The sequence below is a fragment of the Ochotona curzoniae genome, unplaced genomic scaffold, assembly GCF_017591425.1.
Source record: "Ochotona curzoniae isolate NIBS_2020 unplaced genomic scaffold, NIBS_Ocur_1.0 contig_46, whole genome shotgun sequence".
Taxonomy (NCBI): Eukaryota; Metazoa; Chordata; class Mammalia; order Lagomorpha; family Ochotonidae; genus Ochotona; species Ochotona curzoniae.
Genome location: NW_024466340.1, coordinates 2,107,892 through 2,132,719, shown reverse-complemented (window position 1 = coordinate 2,132,719; position 24,828 = coordinate 2,107,892). Strand labels below are relative to the sequence as shown.

General features: G+C 37.7%; 1 protein-coding gene across 3 annotated transcripts in view; it reads right to left on the bottom strand.

The window, feature by feature from the left end:
• The window catches only part of MED13L (mediator complex subunit 13L), a 210,022-nt gene that overhangs the window by 161,059 nt on the left and 24,135 nt on the right, over positions 1 to 24,828 (bottom strand). For all 3 annotated transcript variants that reach the window (XM_040986937.1, XM_040986938.1, XM_040986939.1), the window contains exon 2: positions 16,677 to 16,914. In XM_040986937.1, the coding sequence (XP_040842871.1) occupies positions 16,677 to 16,914 (238 nt within the window). The remainder of the gene's footprint in view (positions 1 to 16,676; positions 16,915 to 24,828) is intronic.

Sequence of the window (24,828 nt, the reverse complement as noted above, 5' to 3'; positions counted from 1 at the left end):
TAACAGTAGTAGATTAAAACAAAGTATGTCAATTCCAAGCAATCATAACTCAAAACTATAAAATAGTTCACTCCCAGTTAACTATCACTCCACAAAGTAAACTTCATGCAGCTACACTTTCCTGGAAATCTGAGACGCTGTTCATATCACATTTGTCATTTTAATGTCTCAAAATTCAATTGTTCTAATCACAAAGAAAGGAACAAGACCAATTCAAATATTCAGTTATGAAGAGTAAAGCATTAGGAAAACAAAATAGTGTTACCACCTCAAAAATATGAAATAAAAACTAAAATGTTAAACTCTTGCCCCAATAGCCACAATATGTAAAGTATTTAGTGCATTTTAATAAATCTCTACATATAAAAGTTTATGCCTTGGTGAAGTAAAATGTACTCACACAAGCTTTATCAAAGATTATAAACACTGGTAAGCCTTTTCATTGTCAACAGTTTAAGTTATCCATTATCAGTGGTGGACTTAAAAAACTGCCAATATATGTTACAGACAAAACTGGCTTTGGAATTCAATTCCTGAGCAAAAATTACAAGTTGAAGAGATAGAATTCATTAGTCAATATCCTCAAAGATTTCCACTTATGATTACCAGAAGACATAAATAAGGTCACACTGAAGTTACAAACTGTGCCTACACATACACTGAAAATTAACCCTGTACGGATATATGTTTAAAAAAAAAAAAAGAGGCGGCACATTGGCTCAACTCACTGATCCTCTATCTCCAAAGCACAGACATCCCAGATGGGCACCGGTTCGTGTCCCTTTTGGTCCACTTTCCATCCAGCTCACTGCTTCTGGCCTGGGAAGCAGTCAAGTGAGGCCCAGAGTCTTGGGACCCAGCGCCCAGGTGGCAGACCCAGAAGTAGATTCCTAGCATCAGACTGACTCAGCTCCAGCTGCTGCAGCCATTTAGAGTAAACCAGCGGATGGTTGAACTTTGTTTCTCCTTTCTGTAAAAATCTTAAATTCTTGGGCCCGGCACGGTGGCGGAACTGGTTAAGGTCCTCGCCTTGCACGCCCAGGATCCCATATGGGCGCCAGTTCTATCCCGGCAGCCCCGCTTCCCTTCCAGCTCCCTGCCTGTAGCCTGGGAAAGCAGTCAAGGAAGGCCCAAAGCTTTGGGACCCTGCACCCGCGTGGGAGACCCGGAAGAGGCTCCTGGTTTCAGATTGGCATAGCATCGGCTTTTGCGCTCACTTGGGGAGTGAATCAATGGACGGAAGATCTTCCTCTCTGTCTCTCCTCTCTATATATCCGCTTTTCCAATAAAAAATAATAAAAATAAATCTTTAAAAAAAAATCTTAAATTCTTTTTTAAAAACACACACACGAAAAAGAGCTGCTAGTGGGCCAAGCTGGAATTTGGGCTAGTGGTTGAGACATCAATGAGGATGCCCATATTCCACCATGGAGTTTCTGAGCTTGCAGTCCTGGCAGTGCCCCTGATTCCAACACCTGTCCATGTAGACCTGGAGGAATAGCAACTGATTTCTCCAGAATTTTAGTCCTTGCCACTCACATGGCAGACCTCAAATTAGTAAGTGACTCTCAGCTTTGATTGGGTCCACTGCAGGCACTTGGAAAACAAACAGTGAATGGAAACTCTTTCTCTCTCAAGAAAATAAAACCACTTCTATAATTGTGACACTTTACCAATTTGGTTCTTTCTTCAGTTTTTCTCCCAGGGTACATATTCTAATGCACCCCATTCTTTATTATGTTTTCCTTCCTAAATGTTTTTCTTATACTCCTGCAATTACAGAAGGGATGGTCATATAGTCTCCTGCTCAAGCTCCTACCACAATGAGATTTATTCCAGACATATTTCCAGGGCTCCAAGGCCAAAATAAAACCAAGAAGATACTTCCTCAAATCCCAGAGATACTCAAATTACATAAACCTAGGAGATTTTCAAGTAATCCTATTCTGTGTTCTTAAATTCTAGTACAATTCAACCATGGCTTAAACAAATTAGTTTTCTTCCTAAATTTCTGTGAAAGCCAACCATTTGTCCCTACATTCTAAGCAGTCACTGCAACAAACTAGATTAAGTGAATTTCAGTGAAAGCAATTCAAGACAAGCGCAGTTGCCCTCCCTTTTCATTCACTTCAACTTACGCATTACATGAACTAGTGTTACAGGAGAGAGAACCACAGGATCATATTCTCAAACAAGAAGGTTAATATTCTAGACATCACATAACGGTTTTCAGTCATCACACAAGCACAAAGATATTTTCTAGACCACATTCAAAGGAAAAAAAAAAATCATCAATGAAATCATTTCAGGACAAAGTTTAAGTTGGACTGTATCCTCAGCTACATCCAAAGAAATGTCACTTGCTTTGAAATGTTCCCACTTTGACATTCCAAAAGGAAATGAGAGGATTCACCAAATGTTATATTAGTCTTATTATTACCAAACCTGAGAGCATTTAGTAAGTATATATTGAATAAATTGCCTTATTTCATGAAATACATTCTGTATCTCTTCACATTTCTTTTAAACATTATCCCAAAAGGTATGACCCAGCATGGCAGCCTAGTGGCTAAAGTCCTCGCCGTGTACGTTCCAGGATCCCATATGAAGGTTGGTTCTAATCCCGGTGGCCCTGCTTCCCATCCAGCTCCCTGCTTGTGGCCTGGGAAAGCAGTTGAGGACGGCCCAAAGCCTTGGAATTCTGCACCCATGTGGGAGACCCAGAAGAAGCTCCTGGCTTCAGTTTGGTGCAGCTCCAGCCTTTGGGCCACTTGGGGAGTGAATCAGCTCATGGAAGATCTTCCTCTGTCTCTCCTTCTCTCTGTATATCTGACTTTCCAATAAAAATAAATAAATCTCAAAATTTAAAAAAAAAAGACACCCCTAGAGAGTAACTAACACATACATATAATAAATTTCAATCTGTAATACCACAGATAGTCCTAAAATCTAAGCATATGTCCTTCAGAGAAAATGTGTGTATCCTCAATAATACCTAATATTAACTGTAAAATATACTATACAAAAGCAACCACGAATTTTAAAATCAAAAATAAGACAACTAACCTATCACAGTTAAATCTGCACAAGAAGGACTACACCAATATAAGCTTCTACAAATCCTGCTGGGTGGGGTTTAGGACAAGTGTAACAGTGAGCCTAATACACGGCATGGAAATAGAGTCCGCTACCCATGCTCACAGAACATAAACAAAGCTCATCAAGAGGCATGAACAGCAACACTCACTATTTACTGCTTGAGGCTGTCAGTTTGAAAAATCTAGGAAAATACCAAGAAAATTAGTTTCCCCCATCATAAATTTCAAAGGATATTGTTATATCATTACATATGCATAGGCTGATCCAGTAATAAGCTAATTCCTATTTAATATTCTACTAGGTTGATTTTTTGGAAGACTGGCTGAAAATACTTTTGCCTTTAAGTGAGCTTCTCTAATACCTTAGTTTCAGATTGACACTAGCTTATTTGAAGCTTTTTTTCTCAGCATTCTTGGAGAAACCGGCCACCACATCTCTCAGCCTTTGAAGCCTTCGTCTGCTAGCCGAGGGATACGGCGAAGGAAGCCTCACACGTGCTGGCTCCTCTCTGCCACCTTGCCAGCCTCAAGTCCCTTCTCCTAGAACATTTCCTAAAAGCCTTAAACACATGAAATTACTAGGGTTTCAATGAAACTCACTTTCCATATTCTGCCACAATACAAAAACCAAAAGCATTGGGATGATACCTTTCAGATTCACAATCCCCAGCATTTCTATATTTAGAAAAAATTAATTTCTCAATGTGCTTAGTGAATAAGATGAGTCCAAGTCCCCTTGTCTATGCTTCAATTGATTAATACTACTATCAATAAATTAAAACTCTCTCATACAAAAGTTTAGTATTAAAGAACCAAAAACACACATTTAACTAAAAATACACAAGACAGCAATTTAATGGTCCTCATTGTATCTTACCAAGAATGAGGAACAACCTATTACTTTCCTTATCACCAACTTCTCTGTCACAATTTATTCAACATATTGAAGTCCACATTAATCCTCCAAACTACTCCTATAATTCTCTGCCTAAGACTCTCTAGAGAGCCCTCGAACGGTCTACTGAATGGTGATAATGTATTTAAGCAGTACTCACCATCCCCTGTGGTCTAACTTAAACCACCTTTCCAAGTCCTCTTTATCACACCCTTCCCCACAGCCAAGTTGAAATTTTAGCTGTGACATATTTCTGCACTCTGTTTTCACCCTTGTTAATCTAGTTACTAGACTATCCTTCCATCCTCCAGACTAAAACTTGCATATCCCAATTCACTCTGAAGCATTTCAGATGACACTGCCTCCAGAAAGACTGGTGAACACCAAGTCATTTCTACTCTTCTGAATTCCCCGAGCACTTTATCTGTGCCTTCACTATGGTTCCTACCACATGTTAATGTGTAATCTTGTAACTGACAATCAGGAAAACAACTAAGGAACAAACCAAGGAAAACAACTATTTAGATCTGTACTAGAGTCAGGCATGGGGGTTCAGGAGTGAACTGTCACCACTTGGGACATTCCCATTCCATATCAGAATGCTGATGCAAGTCCAGGTTGCTTTGCTTCTGCTCAGGCTTCCTGACTCGGGAGGCAGCTGCTGATGGTGTGGTCACTGCCACCCACATGGAAGACCCAGAGCAGTACCACGCTCCTTGCTTTAGCCTGCCCAAGTGCTGACTGGTGGAGACATTCAGGGAACCACCGGCAGAGGACACATCTTCCTTCTTCTTTCCCTCTTACTCTCACTTGCCCTCTGCCTGTTGCTTCCTCTGTCATTCCACCTTACAAGTAAATGAAAAGAAACACTTTTTAAAAATCCTGTATTGCTGGGGGGTGGGGGTGGGGGGGAAAATCAATGATCTCTCTTTCTCCTCCTCAACATCCAGCTCTAGCTTTCAAACAAACATCAAAAAAAATAATTGACTGCACTTATAATTCAATGCTAGCTTAAATTTTCCTATTTTCAGAAAACAAAAAAGCTCAAAAAGAGTAATTTTAGAGACCTTTAAAATACAGAAAAATGGATTTAAAAATTAAAAATGTTCAATCATAAAATGAACACAAATCAACAGGCTAATGAAATATACACACTTTCATAAAGAATTTATTAAATGGGCAATCACTGCAGTGCAGCAAGTAAAGCCCCTAATTGCAACATCAGTATCCCATAGTGGAGGCTGGCTCCCGATGGCCTGCAAAGCAGATGGCGGATCTTTCTCCCTCCCCCTCCCGGCTCCCTGCCTTCCTCCCTGCACCCTCTCTGTAGGTCTTTCAAATAAGTAAATCTTATACTAATTTTTTTTATTGAAAAGTGTCCTGGATAGTGTCAAAAACACAGTTCCACAAGACATCATTTTCATTAATTCAAAAACTTTTGGAAGCAAACACTATCAACCAAGAGATGGAGTTTTCAAATTCTGTGTGAGACTACTTCTAACAGTTCATGGAAAAATGGATTTCAAGGTTACTTTGGTGCAAAAAAAAAAAAAAAGAAGTTTGAATCCATGCACAATCTCTTTATAATGTATTTTTTTCATGAACATTTTGAAAATCTCAGGAACACAGGATTTTCAAAGTTGTTTACATCAAAAGTTTGTGAGGGGTCCCAGTGTGGTAGCCTAGTGACTAAAGTCCTTGTCCTGCATGATGTGATCCCATTGTATCCTGAATGCTTCACTTCCCTTCCAGCTCCCTGCCTCTGGCCTAGGAAAGTAGTACGGGATGGCCCAAAGCCTTGGGACCCTGCACCCATGTGGGAGACCCAAAAGAAGCTCCGGGCTCCTGGCTTCAGGATCAGTTAAGCTCCAGCCATTGTGGCCACTTGGGGAAGAGCTTCCTCTCTGTCTCTCCTCCTCTCTAAATACCTGACTTTGCAATAAAATTAACTTAATCTTTAAAAAAAGAAAAAGTTGTATGGATGGCAGTTTGTGGTACAACAGTTTAAACCACAGTCTTGAATGCCAAACTCCCACAGAGTGTTGGTTCTAGTTTCTCCTGGTCCACTTCCCAATCAGCTCCCTGATAACGTGCCTTGGGAAACAGCATATGACATCCTGACATCCTGATAAACAGCATAAGAATCTGGGCTCCTGAAACCCACAGGGGAAACTTAGATGAAGTTCTTGGTTCCTGACTTTTCAACCGTGCCCAGCCCCCATCATTGCAGTCATTTGGGAAACTGACTAGTGGATAAAAGATCATCTCCTCCATCTGTGTGAATGTGTGAGAGAGACAGAGAGATTCTGCCTTTCATATAAAACAGATTTTTAAAATTTAATAACATTTTAATTCTATTTTTCCTGAACTTAAATTATTTTATTTATTTGAAGTCAGAGAAACAAGACAGAGCATTCACTATCCGAATGCCAGTCTGCCTATTCACTAACTGAATACCCAAAGCAGCAGGGACTGGGTGGGCAGTGCAGAAGTCAGGAGACAGAACTCAACACCAAACCCAAACATGGGTGGCAAGGACCTAACAACTTTAACTATCACGTGTCGTTTCCGTAGGTGAGTCATCAGCAGGAAACAAATCAGGAACAGTGCCAGAATTGAAGCTCAGACACTCAAACACAGGATGTGATTGTCCTAACCTCCTTCCAAAAACTTTTTCAAGTACCTTCATATATAATCAGGTTTATTTTTAACATACTGAATCATACACAAAGAACATGAAATAGAAAGATGCCTATTTATGAACATGAAAAATACATCTAAGCTGATACAGTATCAATAAGCATTTCTGCAAATTTTTTGAAAATCTAGGGCCCAGCGTGGTACCCTAGCAGCTAACATCCTCGCCTTGCACACACTGGGATCCTACATGGGCGCCGGTTCTGATCCCAGTGGACCGCTTCCCATCCAGCTTCTTGCTTGTGGCTTTGGAAAGCAGTCAAGGATGGCCAAAAGCCTTGGGACTCTGCACCCATGTGGGAGAACTAGAAGAGGCTCCTGGCTTCAGACAGGTACAGCTCTGGCAATTGCAACTGCTTGGGGACTGAATCATTGGACAGAAGATTTTCCTCTCTGTCTCTCCTCCTCTTGGTATATCTGACTATCCAATAAAAATAAATAAATCCTTTTTAAAAATCTATTTTACTATTAAGGCATTAGTAGAAGCCAATTTTTCCCAGGTGTGTACTTTTCACCATGTAATTCTCATCATTCATTCTTAGGTTGTTGCTACTATAAAATCAAGCACAATAAGCACAAATGAGAATTATTATATCAAAGCAAACAATTTGGAAAAGGCAATAGGTTTATTAAGTCATACAGCATAGATGTATACCAATAATTCTCATCAACCAAATGTGTTTGATAGCTTTATACATGTCATACTAAAACCAAGCACAAAAGAGCACTCATCAACTGATAATTAAGATACACCACACACAGAATGTAATTTTCAAGGAGTAGATCACAGTGTTCACAATACAATGGGATATAATTTTTACTTCTTATTCTAGAATCTGTTTAGGGACAAGGACAAAGATAGTACAATCATTTATGAGCAGTCAGAAAATGGTCATTCATAAGAAAGTGTTTTTTAAAAAATTTATTTTTATTAGAAAGGCAAATTGACAGAATGTGTGAGAGAAAGAGAAAGGCCTTCCATCTCTTGGTTCACTTCCCAAACAGATGCTACAAAATTAAGTGACTCTGAAGCCAGCCCTCCAGTTTCCCACATGGGACTGTTCTCCCAAGCCACAAGCAGGTAGCTGGCCTCTAATCCATTTTGCATATGTGAGGTTGAATACAAGGGCATTAACTACAAACCTGCCAACTAAGTCAAGGTCACAAATGAAGGTGAAAAAAAAAGAAATCAAGAGATAGTTCCTGGCCCACAAACTCCACTCTGGCTCACTGGTTATAGATGGACTGTCCATTCAAGAAAAAAATAGGACTATGACACATATTTAGACAGAATTTAAGTATGTTTTGCACATACATTTTGTATTGCATCATCAAATAAAGCTATAATTCCCATATTATAAAAATAAAAGACAGCCAAATTTATCTGACTTATCTGTGAAAGCAGTTAACCACAGGAAGGTGAAGGCAGCCCCTTCTTTCTAGCTAACTTTTCATTACTTTCTTATGGTCTCTACCTCTCCAAAGGAAAAAGATCAGAAGTGGAGCAGGCGGACACAAGCCATGCTTGCTCTAACATAGCCATTCATCCCATTTTTACACATCCTTTAAGTCTCAAGCTCAAGAAAAGAATAAATTCAGCAAACCACTGCCTCCTTCCATGCAACTGCAGTGCTTTGCATCCCTCTTAAAAAGAGCCATTATTTTCCACCCTTTACTAGTGTGATCTGTATCTACAACATTTTCTATATTAGATTTCAGTTTCTAAAACGCAAGAACATTTATTACTGATTCATGCATATAATCTGCATAGCACCAAACACAATGAAACCTTTATAAATACATGGTGAATAAGCAATGGTAATGTAAACATAAAAACTCGTCTAACACTAACAACATTTTACATACATAAGATTCAAAAACTGCCTCATTAAAAGCATCCTCTTTTGTTTACTGTATTATCATTATAATTATACAAGCTATAATTTTAAACGTGTGAGCAACTAAATTGAGTCAGTACTGACCTCAAGGCCTCTTAAGGAAAATGTTTTTGTCCCCTGAGTACCCTTCTAGCATACTGCTTCAGCCACAGGGTAACTGCATGCTGAAGTCGTTTAATATAAAAAAATGTAAATGCTTACAGGGGCCAGGAAAAGTATTGTGTTTAAATATTTGGGCAGTCTAGCTGAGCTCTGGTTAATGAAGCCTTTACTGCAGCAATGGGATTAATTGCCACAGTCACTTTTTCTACTCAAATGAAGAGTTCCTCTTTGCTATACTCTTCATAAAACCAATAAATTGTACAAAAAAATGTCTCCATAATAGGAGCCATTTTCAACAAATGCTATTTCCTTCCCAAATGATCAGAATCGTATGTAATTTTTCCAAGGATGCTAAGATAGACATCCTTTCCATTATAAATACCTACAAGGCTACTTCTAAAATCAGCTAAAAATACAGTGCTTTAAACTTAACTAAGAGTACTTGATTTCTCCTTTAAATGTACTACAGGATGGATACTAATACACAGAAAATGGAAAAAACAGCTTACACAACATTAAGAGCACCCATGAGAAACTATCTAAATGATGACACCTCATCCTGAAGAGACTGACAAGTCCCTCACTGAGACAGTCATTCCACAAATATTTTTTTTATTTGGTTTACCAAGAGTAACAGAAAGCATGCCTTCATAAGATTGGCAGAAAGTTTAACCTCTCAAAAATCTACCAAAGAAAGAAGTACAAGTAATTTTATAAGAAAATATATTGTATATTGCATTATATTAAACTAATGACAAATAGATGTGTGGATGCTCTGACCTTCACTTTCCTATTGTACACACATAATCTTTTTCCACACAGACATTTCATCTTTATCCAATTTTGATCTTTATTCTTTTTTATTTTTTTTTAAATCAAGTCAGTTTTGCTGCATGATTAACTCTAAACTGCAGGTATTATGCCTCCACAATACCCTGACAACCAGCTCATATTCAGTTACACTATTACAGCACACACACGGAAAAAGGAAAAAAAAGAACTAATTGTATGATCATGTGGATATTGTAGAAGCCCTTTAGTTCAGTCCTAGATGGGCCTCAAGAGGATAATGCTTAGTCTGTTGAACTCACTGCCAAATCACAATATGAAAGGGCCAGGATCAAAACAAGACCCAATTACACAAAGAGCGCATTTCATCAATGTTGGGTTTATAAAAAATAGGTATGTGGCCCAGTCCTTGTGAAAATTTGTTCAAAAAATATTTACATGGATAGAGCTTTGAAGCAAATTATTGAACACTTACAAGCCATAATGATATACAATGAGAAGTCTCTTCAGGTAGTGGCAGGACAAGAAGCTGTCCTTTCTGAGAAAGCCTTAAAGTAACAGAATTCAACTGCATGATTCTGTAGTACTTAAAATGGAATTCTACATTGTTTTGGCTCTTTTGAGAAAAAGCATATTTGTGTGCTATTTCTACCATTAACATTTTTACCCAAGCATCATAAAATACAACCAAATGGAAATCATGTGTAAATACTGTTTCAAATTAAATCAGTCTGACCTGCTCACCTATAAGCAGGTCCAAAGATCGCACAACCAAATGCTAACCTGAGCAGCTCACCTATTGCTTCACCCACAGCTACCCCATTTCTTAGCTATGTATCTGAGGTTTTTCCACATCTAAGTCTATCACAATATGTCTCTAAAAAAGGAGAGAATAGTGAAAAAAAGTCTGCAATGACAGCTCATATGCAATTCCAGCTTTACAATACACTTTATAAAACCAGATGCTAACCCCTATTAACTCTAAATATCCAAGTATTATATTCATAACAAGGTTTTATGAGCCCAAATGTTGCCAGTGCAGTATGTGCTCAGTTCACAGGATCCAGACTAAATATATGTGCTGATGCCATCCGAATCAACATTTGCCAAGTATCACCAAAAAACACTGAGACCAGAGAAGACAAGTGCTCTGGCCAGAATGCTACAAGTTGGTACTCTTCCTGTAAACACAGAAGACTGATTTGATACAGAATTATAAAAGCCATGTGGGAGCGTCCCGCCAGCTCGCCAGCTCGGAGGCCTAACGGCTAAATCCTCGCCTTGAACACACCAGGATCCCATATGGATGCTGGTTACAATCCTGGCAGCCCCGCTTCCCATCCAGCTCCCTGCCTGTGGCTTCGGATACGTTCCTGGCTTCGGACAGGTTCAGCTCTGGCCGTTGTGGCCGCTTGGGGTGTGAATCATTAGACGGAATATCCTCTGTCTCTCTTCCTCTCTGTATATCTGACTTTATAATAAAAATAAATAAATCTTTAAAAAAAAAAAAAAAAACCACGTGGGCAACTGTAAAGTCAACTTTTTCATTTAATACAACATGACCACAGCCTGTTATATATGGCCCCCTTGTAGAAAATGATCTCAATTTTAAAAGGCATAAAATATGGGTTAGAATTTCAGTATTATGGATGATACAATATCAAGTTACAGATTCCTCCAAGCTTCAGTTTCCCTTAGGGCATGTTAAGTTCAACATAAAATTAAGAAAGGACAATAACTGCTCATGACTCACCAAGGTCCAGTTCTGTCTCCTCCATTGTAAGAAAATATAATTTTTGTCATATAGTCTTTTAATTCCATTTCCTACATGGAGTACCTACACTTCTCCAGCTTTTCACAATCAGATTATTATACCTTCCTCCTTAAACAAAGAAACTATTACTGGACTAAAAAAAATATTTTATGCCACCTTAATGTATAAACTCTTCTCCATTGTGAACTTTTTATATTCAGGCACAAGCTTTTGAAATAAAATATATATAAACCAAGGGATAGTGGTCAGACAGGGGAGTGTTTAGACATGGCTATTCTTAAACTTACTCTAAGGCACAAGGTATTCAGAACTGAAACTACATTTTAAAAGCACACCAACATGCAGAGTAACAGTTTACCTAGCATTAAGCCAATTTTCAACTCGACTTGTTCCAGTGGTGACTCGAACATTTCATTAAAGAAATTTTCATATTTACATTAACTGAGTAGATGATTTTATCAATTCAAGGCTATACAATAAATGTTTATATTGCTTCTAAACCCCTTCAACAGACTAAATTTTATTCCCTAATGTAGTGATCTTTGAATTATGTTTTTTGCCAATTACTTGATTTTTATATTAGAACATAAGCCCTTTACATGCAATTTCATCACAATCTCAGTATAAATGTCTCATTTTTCATACCCCCCCCAAAAAACTAATTACATGGTTCAGTAAGTTGCCTGTGGTAACACATCGATTTTATTTACATTCAAAGTTGAACTTGAACTTATTCTCTCAATTTCAACCACATTTATTTTAATAATTCTATCAAATTCATTAAATCTTTTTCTATATTTGAAAGAATTGTAAAGTCACCTTGATCTGACCATTCACTTACAAATTGTGCGCCAAAGTGTTAATAAGATTTTTTCCTAAAATGTAATTACTTAAGTATAACATTTACACAGAATGCACCCATCATTTAATCATTATAAAATGAAACTATACCTATTTTATACTTTATATAGACTTTTATACCTTATATGTATAATTCTTTTCCAAAAACCAAGAAAATAGAATAATCATTGAATGCATTAGAAAACCTACTTAAGACTTGAATCGATATTCATGAGACCAAGGTGCACTTATTTTATAAACTACTTAGTACTAGCCATCATTTCAGATGCTTTTCTTGAAAGCACCTGCTTCTCATGAAACACAAAATACATTATTATTATCCACAAAAAAAAAAAAACACGACAAATAAGAACAGTAAAACAAAATTTACCTCTCAGGTACCATCATGTAAACAACCTCAAAAATTAATTGTTGGGCCCAGCGCGGTGGCGCAACTGGTTAAGATTCTCGCCTTGCACACCCGGGATCCCATATGGGCGCCGGTTCTATCCCGGCAGCCCCGCTTCCCTTCCAGCTCCCTGCCTGTGGCCTGGGAAAGCAGTCGAGGACGGCCCAAGGCTTTGGGACCCTGCACCCGCGTGGGAGACCCGGAAGAGGCTCCTGGCTTCAGATCGGCATAGCATCGGCCGTTGTGCTCACTTGGGGAGTGAATCATCGGACGGAAGATCTTCCTCTCTGTCTCTCCTCTCTGTATATCCGCCTTTCCAATAAAACATAATAAAAATAAATCTTTAAAAACATTAATTGTAAAATAAATGCTGATGTATAAAACACTACTAACCTATGATGCTGTCAAATGACAACATTTGTTTCACAATTCACCAGAATTCTATAATTAAAGCATGAGTCCAAATAATGTACAAAAAGTTCTCCCAATTCAGATATTAATTTCAGTGACTCATAAATTCACCACTAATAAGGAAGATAGATATAAAACCAGGGTAGAAAATGTTCAGAATCCAACTTTTTCCTGGGAAGAAATTTACAAAGCAAATGACGTTTCACCCAAAAATTTCATTTTTATCAATTCTGTGAGTCATTATTTTCCCAGAAAATATCTTTTTCATTCAGCTTAGAATAAACCTTTTTATAATACTGTTTAAGATTATAAAGCTAATCAAATACAAGCCTCTTCCGGGTCTCCCACATGCGTGCAGGATCCAAAAGCTTTGTGCCGTCCTCGACTGCTTTCCCGGGCCACAAGCAGGGAGCTGGATGGGAAATGGAACAGCAGGGACACAAACCAGCACCAAATGGAATCTTGGCACATGCAAGGTGAAGACTTTTAGTCACCAGACTACCACAGCAGGCGCTACTCTTTGCTTTTTATACTGTGAATAATAATTCTGTCATTTTTCACTTATGGTACTACTATCATTATAGTCCCTAATAAATAATTTTTATTTCCTATATATAACAAATGTCTGGGGTCAGCACTGTAACATTGTACTCTAAACCTCTTCCTGCAGAGCCAGCATCCCATATGAACACAAGTTTCTCTCCTGCCTGCTCCGCTTCTAATCCAACAAGCTGCTTACTGCATGGGAAAGCAGCAGACGGTGGCTCAAATCCATGGGCCCCCGTTCCCATGTGGCAGACCCAGAAGGTGCCAGGTCCTGCCATCCGATCAGTTCGGTTCCAGCAGCTGCAGCCATTTGGAAAGTGATGCAGTGGATGGAAGCTCACTCTCTCTTTCCTTCTCTAACTCTGCTTTGCAAATAAAAATAAAAAACTTTTTTACCAAGAATAAATGTTTTAATTATGGAATAAACAATAGTTTCAACATGAGGTATTAAGGCTAGAATTGGCTCAGAGAAGTCATAATTATGAAATCTGGGTGTAAGCCAGGTGTTTCTGCGGTTAAGTTACACAGCATTACCCAAGCATCTTTCCAGTACACTTAAACCTTGTTAAGACTTGTCTCCTTTTACACGTTTTAGTTTATAATTTAAATTTAAACTAGCTTGGTTCGGATATCTTAGGTGGAACCTACTGACAGAATTTCACTAAGATTTATTTTACCAAAAATAATATGATTAAAATATTTGAGAATGAAACTGTTTCCAAGAAATCCCCAATTCACCTGACTACCAATCAGCACATTCCCATGCATGCCCCACTTATTCATGATGATTTCTCTTATTCCCTCTCACTTGAAACAAAGCTGTCCTTATGGCATTAAGTTTTCTCATTAAATATTTAAATATACCCTAATATTAGGTTAAACCATAATTACTCTTCCAACTTAAAACGACAAAAATGAACACTTAATATCATTTGGGAAAATAATCTAAACTTCAACACGTTAAAAAAAAAAAAGCAGGTCCATTCAACAAAGTTTGAACGGTTCCATCACTATAATCCCTTGCTGGCTGCAAACAGTGGATAACAGTTCCCACTGGTTTTAAACTCAAAAGGCAAAAAATTAAAACTAAAAGTAATCATTCTCATGAGAAAACAGTCAATATATTGACAAGTAAGTACAAAGTCTGAGTTACAGAACACTAGGACAACAATTTTACCTATATATAAATCCATCAAGTATTTAAAACTCTCGAGACATGTTTTTTTTTCATTATCTTCATTATGTGGCTCTATGCTTTTTCTAATTTTTTAATTAAAACGCAGTACTCCTGTATTCTTAAAAATAACATTAGAAGTTAATTTTTGCTTAAATCTTTACCAAAAAATTTAAGTCCTTAAGGAATCTAACACATACTATTTAAAGTACCTCACTGTTTAAAAAATTACAAATAACCTACACCTTTCCCTTAAGTAAATCACAAAGTCTAGAACGTGATAACATAAGCTATTTCTATCTTTATTGGTGTGAATAAATCACTTTGCACACCAACTAAAGAAGCCTAATTAACAGCTGGATTTGGGCTCCTCATCATTATAAAATCAGATCTGTGCCATTGACAAAGGTCAGACGAAAAATTAGAACCGAGGGAATAATATACAGCAAAGAAAAAAGATGAATAGAAACAAAAATGAAAACTAAAGAAACAAAAAGAGGAAACCTACATTCTTCTACGTGTGAACATTTTTTTCAGAAAGAACAAAAGTACATATTTTGGTATTTAAGCAAACCAATGCGCTAAGTATATTGTAGGAGATATCTTATTTTGTTTTAGCTCTGATAAACAGAATGCCATTGTTCTAAAATGCTAATTTTGCTTTACAGCTACCTGCTAACTTGTTTGAAATGAACCTAAGTTCTGAGATCTTGCTAGTTAACCAGCTAAATCAGTAATGTCACTCAAAATGTGGCCCTATATTTATAGAGCAAGTATACTGAAAACAGCAGGAGAAAGGTATTAAGCTCAAGAGACAAAGGGACCATCCTTTGGTTCACTGCCCCCTGCTGCTGTGACAGGAGCTATCACAGGAGAGAAGAGAGTTGCCAAGAAAAGCCCGGAAGAAAGAAGGTGTCAGGCGAAAGTTGGCAGAAAATGTTTCAGGCAGATTTAGAAGCTTGAACAGACTCTCCAATGTATTAAAGCAAGCTTTACTCCTTTTAAAAGAATAACCACAAGTTAATAAAATGAAGAGTAATTGGAGAAAAAAAAACTTGGCTCTAAGACACTAACTGAAAAAGAGTTGATACTCTAACCAAAGGTTGGAATTAACATTGACTCAGGAAAAATCCTTGGCATACTTTATAGAAACACTTGGGTAAATTATTCAAAAAATACTAATGAAATAACCTCTGATAATCAATCTGTGGTAACCAGAAGCAGCAACTTAAGCCAAGAGCCAGAATCCATCCAGGTGTCCCAGGCAACCGTCTCCTGGCTCTGGCAAGATGCGCTACGGAAGCTGGATCAGAAGCAGCACAGCCAGGACTCAAATAGGCACTGCTGTGAGATGCAGGTGTCCTAGCAGGAAGCTTAGCTCACTGTGCCACAACACCTGCCCTGCAGCTTTTCCAAAAAACAAAACTTACATTCAGAGTGTCTAGGTATCAAATGCAATCTGTCGATAACAAGTTAGTACTGGAGCCAATATTTCCTAGAATCACCAAATTACAGGAGAAGCAGAAAAAAGCAGGAAGGAAATTGGCTACACCAAGTCCAGGTCAAATTCTTTAATTTTTCTCAAATATGATCTAATATCATAATTCTATCCAGTGAGGCTCACACAAACTTTGTGTCATTCTTTAGTTTTCAACCAAAAATTCAGCTGGCAGTAAACCACAACAGCCACAGGTAAGGAAAAAAAAAAAAAATCTGTTCCTGTCACTGTTTTGCTAAGAGCCCACAATTCACTATCACTTAAAAACAGTGAATATTTCCAGCCCTAACACACTCAGGGGACACAATATATTCCTTTAATAATGGGGTTTACAAGGTCTGGTTTTCAGCACAGCCGGCAAAGATTTAGGGAGTCTGAAACTGTAAAGGTGGGAGACAGAACAGTAAGACTGAGGATGCTGCTTTTTATAAAGAGACAGCTTTTAAACACTTGGGATCTCAAGCAAATCTTAATAACCTCTTCAGATTTACCCCATTCCAAAACAATCCGATGCAAATAGTTTTTAATAAAAACAAAGTTCTTACCCTGCAGTTCATGATGTATAACACCCACTAGGTTGGGTTCATCTCCCCACCAGAATATCCATAACTCCTTGCAATCTGGTTTGACATCACGACGCCATACACACAGCAGGTTGGCTTGCAGACAGCGGATGAAACTTAACAGGATTGGATCATCCTGGGCTGGGGCTGAAATTATGGGTCCACAGTCCCCATGCCCTCCAAAATTGTACCTACGCCATTTGATTCCCGTGAGTTCAGCCTGGAAAAAGATAAAAGCATTGAAATAGTTTTGAGTTTTCCTTTAACTTACAAACCTCTAAAGGCAGGATTCAATACAGAAAATTAAACTAAGATGTTTACAGTAAATGTCACATCAAAGGATTTCTTACATTAAAGGGGAGGATCCCTACACTGGTGAATGGGGTGAGTTAATTTCTATCAAGGTTAACACACAGCTCTTTATATTTAATATCTAAACACACTGATAATCAGTATTTGCTGTTAAGCCATTTTATTTCCCTTTAAACAAGTTTCCATTTAAGTCCTTACTTGGTTCAAATTACATTTAGAACAATTTAAAAGTTTGTACAGTTGAGCATCACTCATTTGAAGATTCAAAATCAAAAAGGTTCCTAAAATCTAAACTTTGGTGCCTTCCAGATTTCCAAATTAAAGATGTCCATCAACAGAATCTATGTAAACATTGCAAAATATTTCTGGTAACAAGTACTTTTAGACAAGGGACACTTAACCTGCAGAAATGATACAATTTTATTCAAAGGATTTCTTTCATTTCTTTCCACACAGAAGCTCCTGTTGAAATGCTTTTTATTTAATGGGGAAAGCAGTTAGTATACAGTGCCATACTGCTTCATTTTGAACACCAAAAGACTATGCGACTATTAAGGTAGGAAGTACTAACAAAATAGATATAAAACTATTAGCAATGTGCTTATATTATTTAACATGTAGCATTCAGAAAAACTTTGTTTCTGTAACAATTCCCTAATGAAGTTTTGTCTATTTTTAAACATTTTAAAATCTTACAACAGAGAACAGAAACTATAACTTTATTGCACTACATACATGCATGATTCATCTCCTTCCTGACAAAGTCAATTCAAAATATGTCTTCTACAGCAACACAACTAAAAACACTTGAAAACTACAGGAATGAAACCATGAGAAAAAAATTCTACTTAACCCAAATAAAAAACATTTATTTTTAAGAAGTTTAATAATAATACTGCAATAATGTAGGCTTTAATTAATATTTCTCATAAAACTGATATTAGCATCATTTAGCCTTTCTCTATGCCACTTGTTTCCTCTGGGAAGTACCACACAACCTATAAAAATTTACAAAATACCTCATAATGACACTAGAAATACTCATTGGTATGTTACACTAATTTTTCCTATTTTACCATGCATGTATATTTTAAAAGTCATAACCGAACTGCATGGGTTTATAACCCATGTTTTCATTATAAACATTTTATACATGTACAGTTAATTACTGCTCAAAAACTATTTTTGGTGTTTGTTTCATATTCTACACTGAAGAAAACAATCAATCCATAACACTGGACAATCTCCCACTTTCTCCATCATCATAGCTGTTATAATTAATGAATATCCTTTTGAAACAGAACAAAGAAAATGACATTTCAAGACTCAGGATGGTCTCCTCTCAATACAAGTAATCTCCTCCCAAACTGCAAGTGTAGAAATATCTGCCCTAAAAGGGAATATTCTTGTACTACGTATAGCCCTGGTTCTGCATGAGGCAAACTGTCCCCACCTATTTCATCAGAGGCAAATCTAGGTCCAGTCTTCCTACATTTGAACCCCAGGTTTATACTTATAAGTAACAAGTACCCAGAGTAAGTTACTTGAAGGCTATCCTCAGCTACCTCACCTGTAAAATCAGGCTAACAGTACCTACTCACAGACTTGTTGGATATGTACGTAAGATGATATAAATTGACCCTATATCAAAGGGTTCCACATCAGTGGATTCAGTCAAATATGGCAAAAATTTTTCAAGAAAAAATACTGCAATGATGTCCCCATGTAGAGATTTATTTTTGGATTATTCCCCAAATAGCAGAGTACAACTGTCCACACAACACATAGATTCTGTTGGGCAATAGAAATAATCTAAGATCATTTAAAAATGTATACAGTTAACATGCAAATACCAATACACAAATTAGGGATTTGAGCACTTTGGAACTCTGGCATCCACAAAGATTCCAGAATCAATCCTCCGCTGATAAAATGAGGAATAACTGCATAGCGTATAGTATTTCTTCTGAGTCACCTGTTCCTACCCTTTGTCAATTTCTATTATAAAATTTTTTATTAAAATATCTGTGTTCTTACTCAGAAAGATTACTTAACCTCAACCTATAAATAAGCATCAAGAAAGTAAACTAAATAAAACAACAAAAAGGCACTGAAATCAGAACACTCAGATATAAGGCCTACTTCTCTCATCACATGAACTAGACAAAGAGTGTTCCGGGCCTGAGAAGCTACAGAGAAGGTGGAGAGAAGAGCAGAAGGGAAACAAAAACAGACCAATAAATATAAATAATATTGGTATCAACCATATTTAAAACATTAGAACCTAGTGGCCAAATCCTCGCCTTGCATCTGCCAGGGTCCCATGTGGGTGCCAGTTTTTGTACCATCTTCTTCACATCCCATCAGCTCCCTGCTTGTGGCCTGGGATGGCTGTGGAACATGACCCAAGGCTTTGGGACCTGCAACTGCGTGGGAGACCCAGAAGAAGCTCCTGAATCCTGCCTTTGGATTGGCTCAGCCCCAGCCACTGAGGCCACTTGGGCAGTGGGCTAGCAGATAGAAGATCTTTCTGTTTCTCCTTCTCTTTCTGCAGATCTCTCAATCAAAATAAATAAATCTTTAAAAAATATATTTGAGATTTAAGCACTGGATGAGTTAGTACAATAAAATCTACGCTCAACAGTTTACTTACTAGAACATGTTCACCTACAACATTCTGTACAATTCAGCAGACAAATATTTGGATTTGACTCATGAGATGGCTTCCTAATCCTAGCACTTCCACTGGCTTCCCTTCAGCACTTCTATGATCTCAGAGGCAAAGAAACCCTGTTGCCACCTGCTCTACGCTCTAACAGAGTTATTCAAGGAAGTCATGTATTATAAATGCAAGGCTACAAACCAAATCACTCCATGACTAATTTAGTCAAAAGAACTGAAAACTGACCTATCATTTTCTAAACACAATTTGCTTGAAAGCATAGGATGGGAATATCCTATTCCTGGGCCATATAAGGCCATAAGATCATTTGGCCCTGGCCCTGCCAAGAAGACTGCAAACAAGACATGAAATTCAATAAATCTATAGCAGGCTAATTTTTAAGTTGATAATTTTATAATGCCAGCGAATATGGCCCTTAGCAGGATAGACTGCCCACCCCTGCCCTACAGCTAACACACTGTATCAGTCTTCCCTGAAAAACCAAACAACGAAATTCCAATCAAGCCCCAGAGAGAAAGCTAAGCATAAAATAGATATTCAAAGACTTAGTTTTACATTTTGAATTAATGTTTGATAACAGAAAAGACAACTTAATCATACTGAAATAGATTCATGAAAAAAATCCCATTAGGGACTTATATTCAATTAGATTCTAACAACTTCATATACAAGATGATAGTTTATAGCTAAAATCAATTCCACTTCCAAGTTCTGTTCTCCCAATTACTGACAAATGTATGTCTCCAAAACTCAATTTATCTAATGATTTCCTTTAAAATGATTCTACATTCGTTATACTGAAAACACATTCTCACTGTCAAAAAAAAACCAGCTATAATTACATTAAATCAACGTACAAAAGGAACAAAACCAGTAGAACTACCACCACCATCATCATTTATTAAACACTTATTGTTTAATAAGTACTATAGAAGAGTCTTCCTATTTAATTTCTGACATGAAGTAATCTACTAGGGAATCTTTATGCTTTCTTCCTAATCTTTACAACCAAATAGCTAGGACTAAGAAAAAGTTAAATATTCTGCCCTAGGTATGTTGGTAGTAAATAGCAGATCCAAAATATCGGCAGAAATCATAACCAACTTTTAAAAATAAATTCTTTCCACCCTGCCATGCTGCTTCATAGACCTGATGGTAAAAATGAGTCCTGGAGCATTATAAAATAGTACAAAGAAACTGTCATCAACTCAATTTAGCAATGACTAGAGGAGCTCTGGCCATACTTTCTAATTTAAGAAAGCTCATGAATCTTTCTTTAGTCTTCATGAGGTATTAAGAAAACTAGTGTTAAAAGTGCCCACATACCAACCCAGGAATAGAAGACACTTTCTACATTTCATTCGGATAAGAATGTGCCCTCTTTTATAAAATGCTATTCCTGAAAGATAGTAGCTACACAAACTAACCTTATGACAGTAGGTAAAACAAACCAAAAAATAACAGTTTAAGAGACAGACTAGAAGGAAATTTGCTCAGCAATAGCTGGCAACTGTAAAATAAGTAGTCAGCGTTCTCCAAAAGCTGAATTAAACTGGCAGAATCCCTTAGTCTAAACAGAATGCCACGACAAGTAGTTTACAACAAAATCAGGATGTAATTCCTCACAATATTAACGCGACTGATTCTCAATGCGCTGTTCCTGAGGTATCACATGTAGAAGAGGAGTCCACCCAGACCCCTAATGGCCGACAGGACACACACTTTCACAGTTAACACAGACAAGAATCAGAGACCAGGAAGGATGAGCCCAGGATGTAACACCTTGGAAACAACACTGGCTGAAAATCTGGCTTCCAGACTGTGGTTTCTCAACTCTCTACCTGTATAATATTAGGGAATCAACTCCCTCTCAGAGCACACTGGCTTCAGGACCCGTAAAGTGAGAGGGATGACCTAGATACTATAAATGAATCAAGTCTCCTGGCCCAGCCCAATTATAATCCCACTCACAAAGGTAACTTGTAAATGAAACAGAATCCTTGTTAGAGATCTTTAAATAATCAGTGGGAATAGACAGGCCACTAGAAAATATTCAAATCTTCAAAAACAAGTTGAAAGAATGATTCCTCAAACTACAGAACAATTAACATCCATCCTGGGCAGCATTCTGATGCTGTGCAGCAAAGCAGCTGTGAACACTGGGGACAGAAAGTAACATACTAGGAAATTCCAAGTGTATCTAACCTCACTTCCCCCTGAGACACAGTTACTACTGTAGTGGACAGCAGAAGTACAGTAAACAAAGTCACCTGTCAACTAGATTCCGAGGAAGGAGAAAAGTAACACAATAGCAAACTTTCATTGAAACATTACTAATCAACTCCAGGTAAAGCCAGAGTAAACACACACATCTGTTTTCACTCTTGCAACTCTCTAACATGCCTGTGAAGAAATATGCTTCTATGTGCTGTTTTTCTTTGTCCTTAAAACATAAAATCACAATAGTAGGTAGAACACGCAGAAGTAAAAGCATCAGAATTTTTGGAAGCTAAGAAGCAAATGCTATAAAAAGACTCACACATTCTTTTTTTTTTTTTTAAAAAAGGTGAATTTCAGACATGGAAAAAGTAGAAACACAGACACAACCCAATGACAAAGAATGCCCTCAGCTCAGGAGCTTGAGATACATGTATCTTTGAAAATCAGGCTGAGCCGCACACAGGAGATAAAATAAGGGAAACTCGTTGAGAACTTGTTTCAAAGGCAATCAAGTGCCAAAGAACCCTCCCCACAACAGAGACCAGCTATGGCCTCTTCCTCATCCCAGAAAATCACTGCAACAGAATTCTCTGAAGACAGCAGAACAGAAGGCCTTGGGGCACAAGGGCACACATGCAAACTGAGAGCACATAAGCAGAGTGAGCATGCAGAGCATCAGGTCAGTATGGACAAAATGAAGGCCAGCAACCCTGGACCCACGACCATCTCCCAGTACCCCGTAAGCTAGAAGCTAGGCCTTCATCCCCTAGCAGAACATGGGAAAGTCAAGTCCTGTCTGTAAACTCTGATCAATTACAGAAAAAAAAACAACAAAACAAAAAAAACAAAAAAACAAAACCAAAAAACCTGCACACACTAATACACAAGATTCCAAATGAAAAGGACCACCTAATTCCCACACTCAATTTTCAAGCAGTTCATTGCTCCTAAGCCTTATCAACCAAAAATTATGAAATAGTTAAGGAAACCCACTGAAAACTAGAGAGACAAAAGCAAACAGGAAAGCATCTTCACTGGGAAAAGAAAACTAAAAGACATATTCTCAGAGATAAAATATTGCCACTAAAAAAGAATAAAATCCTACTTCAGAAAAAAAGAAAACTAAAAGTTCTTGGAAATTTTTAAATATTGATACTGAAATGATAAAACTCAGTAAAATGCTCAAAAGATCAAGTTTAGTAAACCGCCTAGAAAAATAAAGCAAACAGAGCCCGGAGTGGTGGCCTAGCAGCTATAGTCCTCACCTTGAACACACCAGGATCCCACATGGGTGCCGGTTCTAATCTCGGCAGCTCCACTTCCCATCCAGCTCCCTGCTTATGGCCTGGGAAAGCAGTCGAGGATGGCTCAAAGCCTTGGGACCCTGCATGCATGTGGGAGACCCGGAAGAGGCTCCTGGCTTCGGGACTGGCTCAGCCACTTGAGGAGTGAACCAGGGGAGGGAAGATCTTCCTCTCTGTCTCTCCTCCTCTCTGTATATCTGCCTTTCCAATAAAAACAAATAAATCTTCAAAAAAAAAAGGAATGAAATCAACCTAAAACTAGTGAAATATAGAAACCAACCTAAAACTAGTGAAATATAGAAACAAAATGTGCTTACTACAAATTTACCACTACTATTGAGAATTCACTTATATCACTTTACAGACTTATTGTAGACAAATTCCTAGCCTTAGCATCTCATAAATTGTGTTGCAAAAGCCAAAAAATCATTTATCATGTATTAAAATAACATGCTATTGTCTGCTTCTTTTCTCCATTTCAGACATTAAAGCTCCAGCTGGGCAGACACACTCTTCCAGCTGCAGGCTCCCTCCCATCTGGCTCTGCTCAAACTCCCCTTGGCCTGAGGTCTCTGCAAAGGGGCTGTTGACAAGGCACTGGGGCTCTCATCTGACTAGTCATTTCCATGAAGTGAGAAATGCAGTGTTCTCCATAGGAAGAAATGACCTTACATAAAAGGTGTTGTTTAACACTTACTTTTACCAATCCATTAATAAACTCTTCAGGCAGAATTTCCTTTTTACTCCCTGATTTACACTTATGAACTCAAAAATTACAGCACTAAAAGCACACAACACACAAAAAATTTCTTCAAAGTGAAAATGACTCAGAGGTTTACGTAAATTTAACACAACTGAACAATGTCAAACAATTACCAAAAATGTATGCCATCTCAAACTCATTAAGTCAGTAATCAATATTGCTTTTAGCTCCCAGCTTCATATTTTCAGAAGAATTTAGACAAAATGAAACAAAACTAGGAAATCTAAGTATGTCATATGGCTACAGGCTATACAACCTCACATTCAATTTTCCTCATCAAATTATCTTGGCACCAAGAAAAAAGATGCAGTGGAAACAGAAAGTCACACAATTAAAAACATACTTGAATGAAATTAATATGTAGTTAAGAGTCAGGAGTTATTTAAAACCCTAGTCCTATCATATGAAAGACTGATACACAGAAGATTAATTAGATTTGCTCAGCAAAGTCCCATGTGATAACAAAAGAACCAAATGGAAAAACTGGTGATTAAGACAACAACAACAGAGAGAGCTCCCCCAAGAAAAAGAAGCCTGACTGAGAGTCATAGATTGGGGGGTGGGGGGGACAACGCATTAAGAAGCCAGTCCATAGCAGATGAGATTATGGAAGAGTAGCTTCCAGATCAAAGGGCAAGCTGGACATTATATTTTACGAAGTTCCTTTCAAAATTGCAATACCATTCCCAAGAGATTCCTTCGAACAGTAAGATTTCACAATTTTAATATCACTTCTATTTCTGTCAGCTAGCCCAGGGGCTATCAAACTGTGACCTTCAGGCTGACCTCTCGTTTCTGTAAAGTTTTTTCGGTAGCACACAACTATGCCCACTTACTTCGATTTTGTCTGTG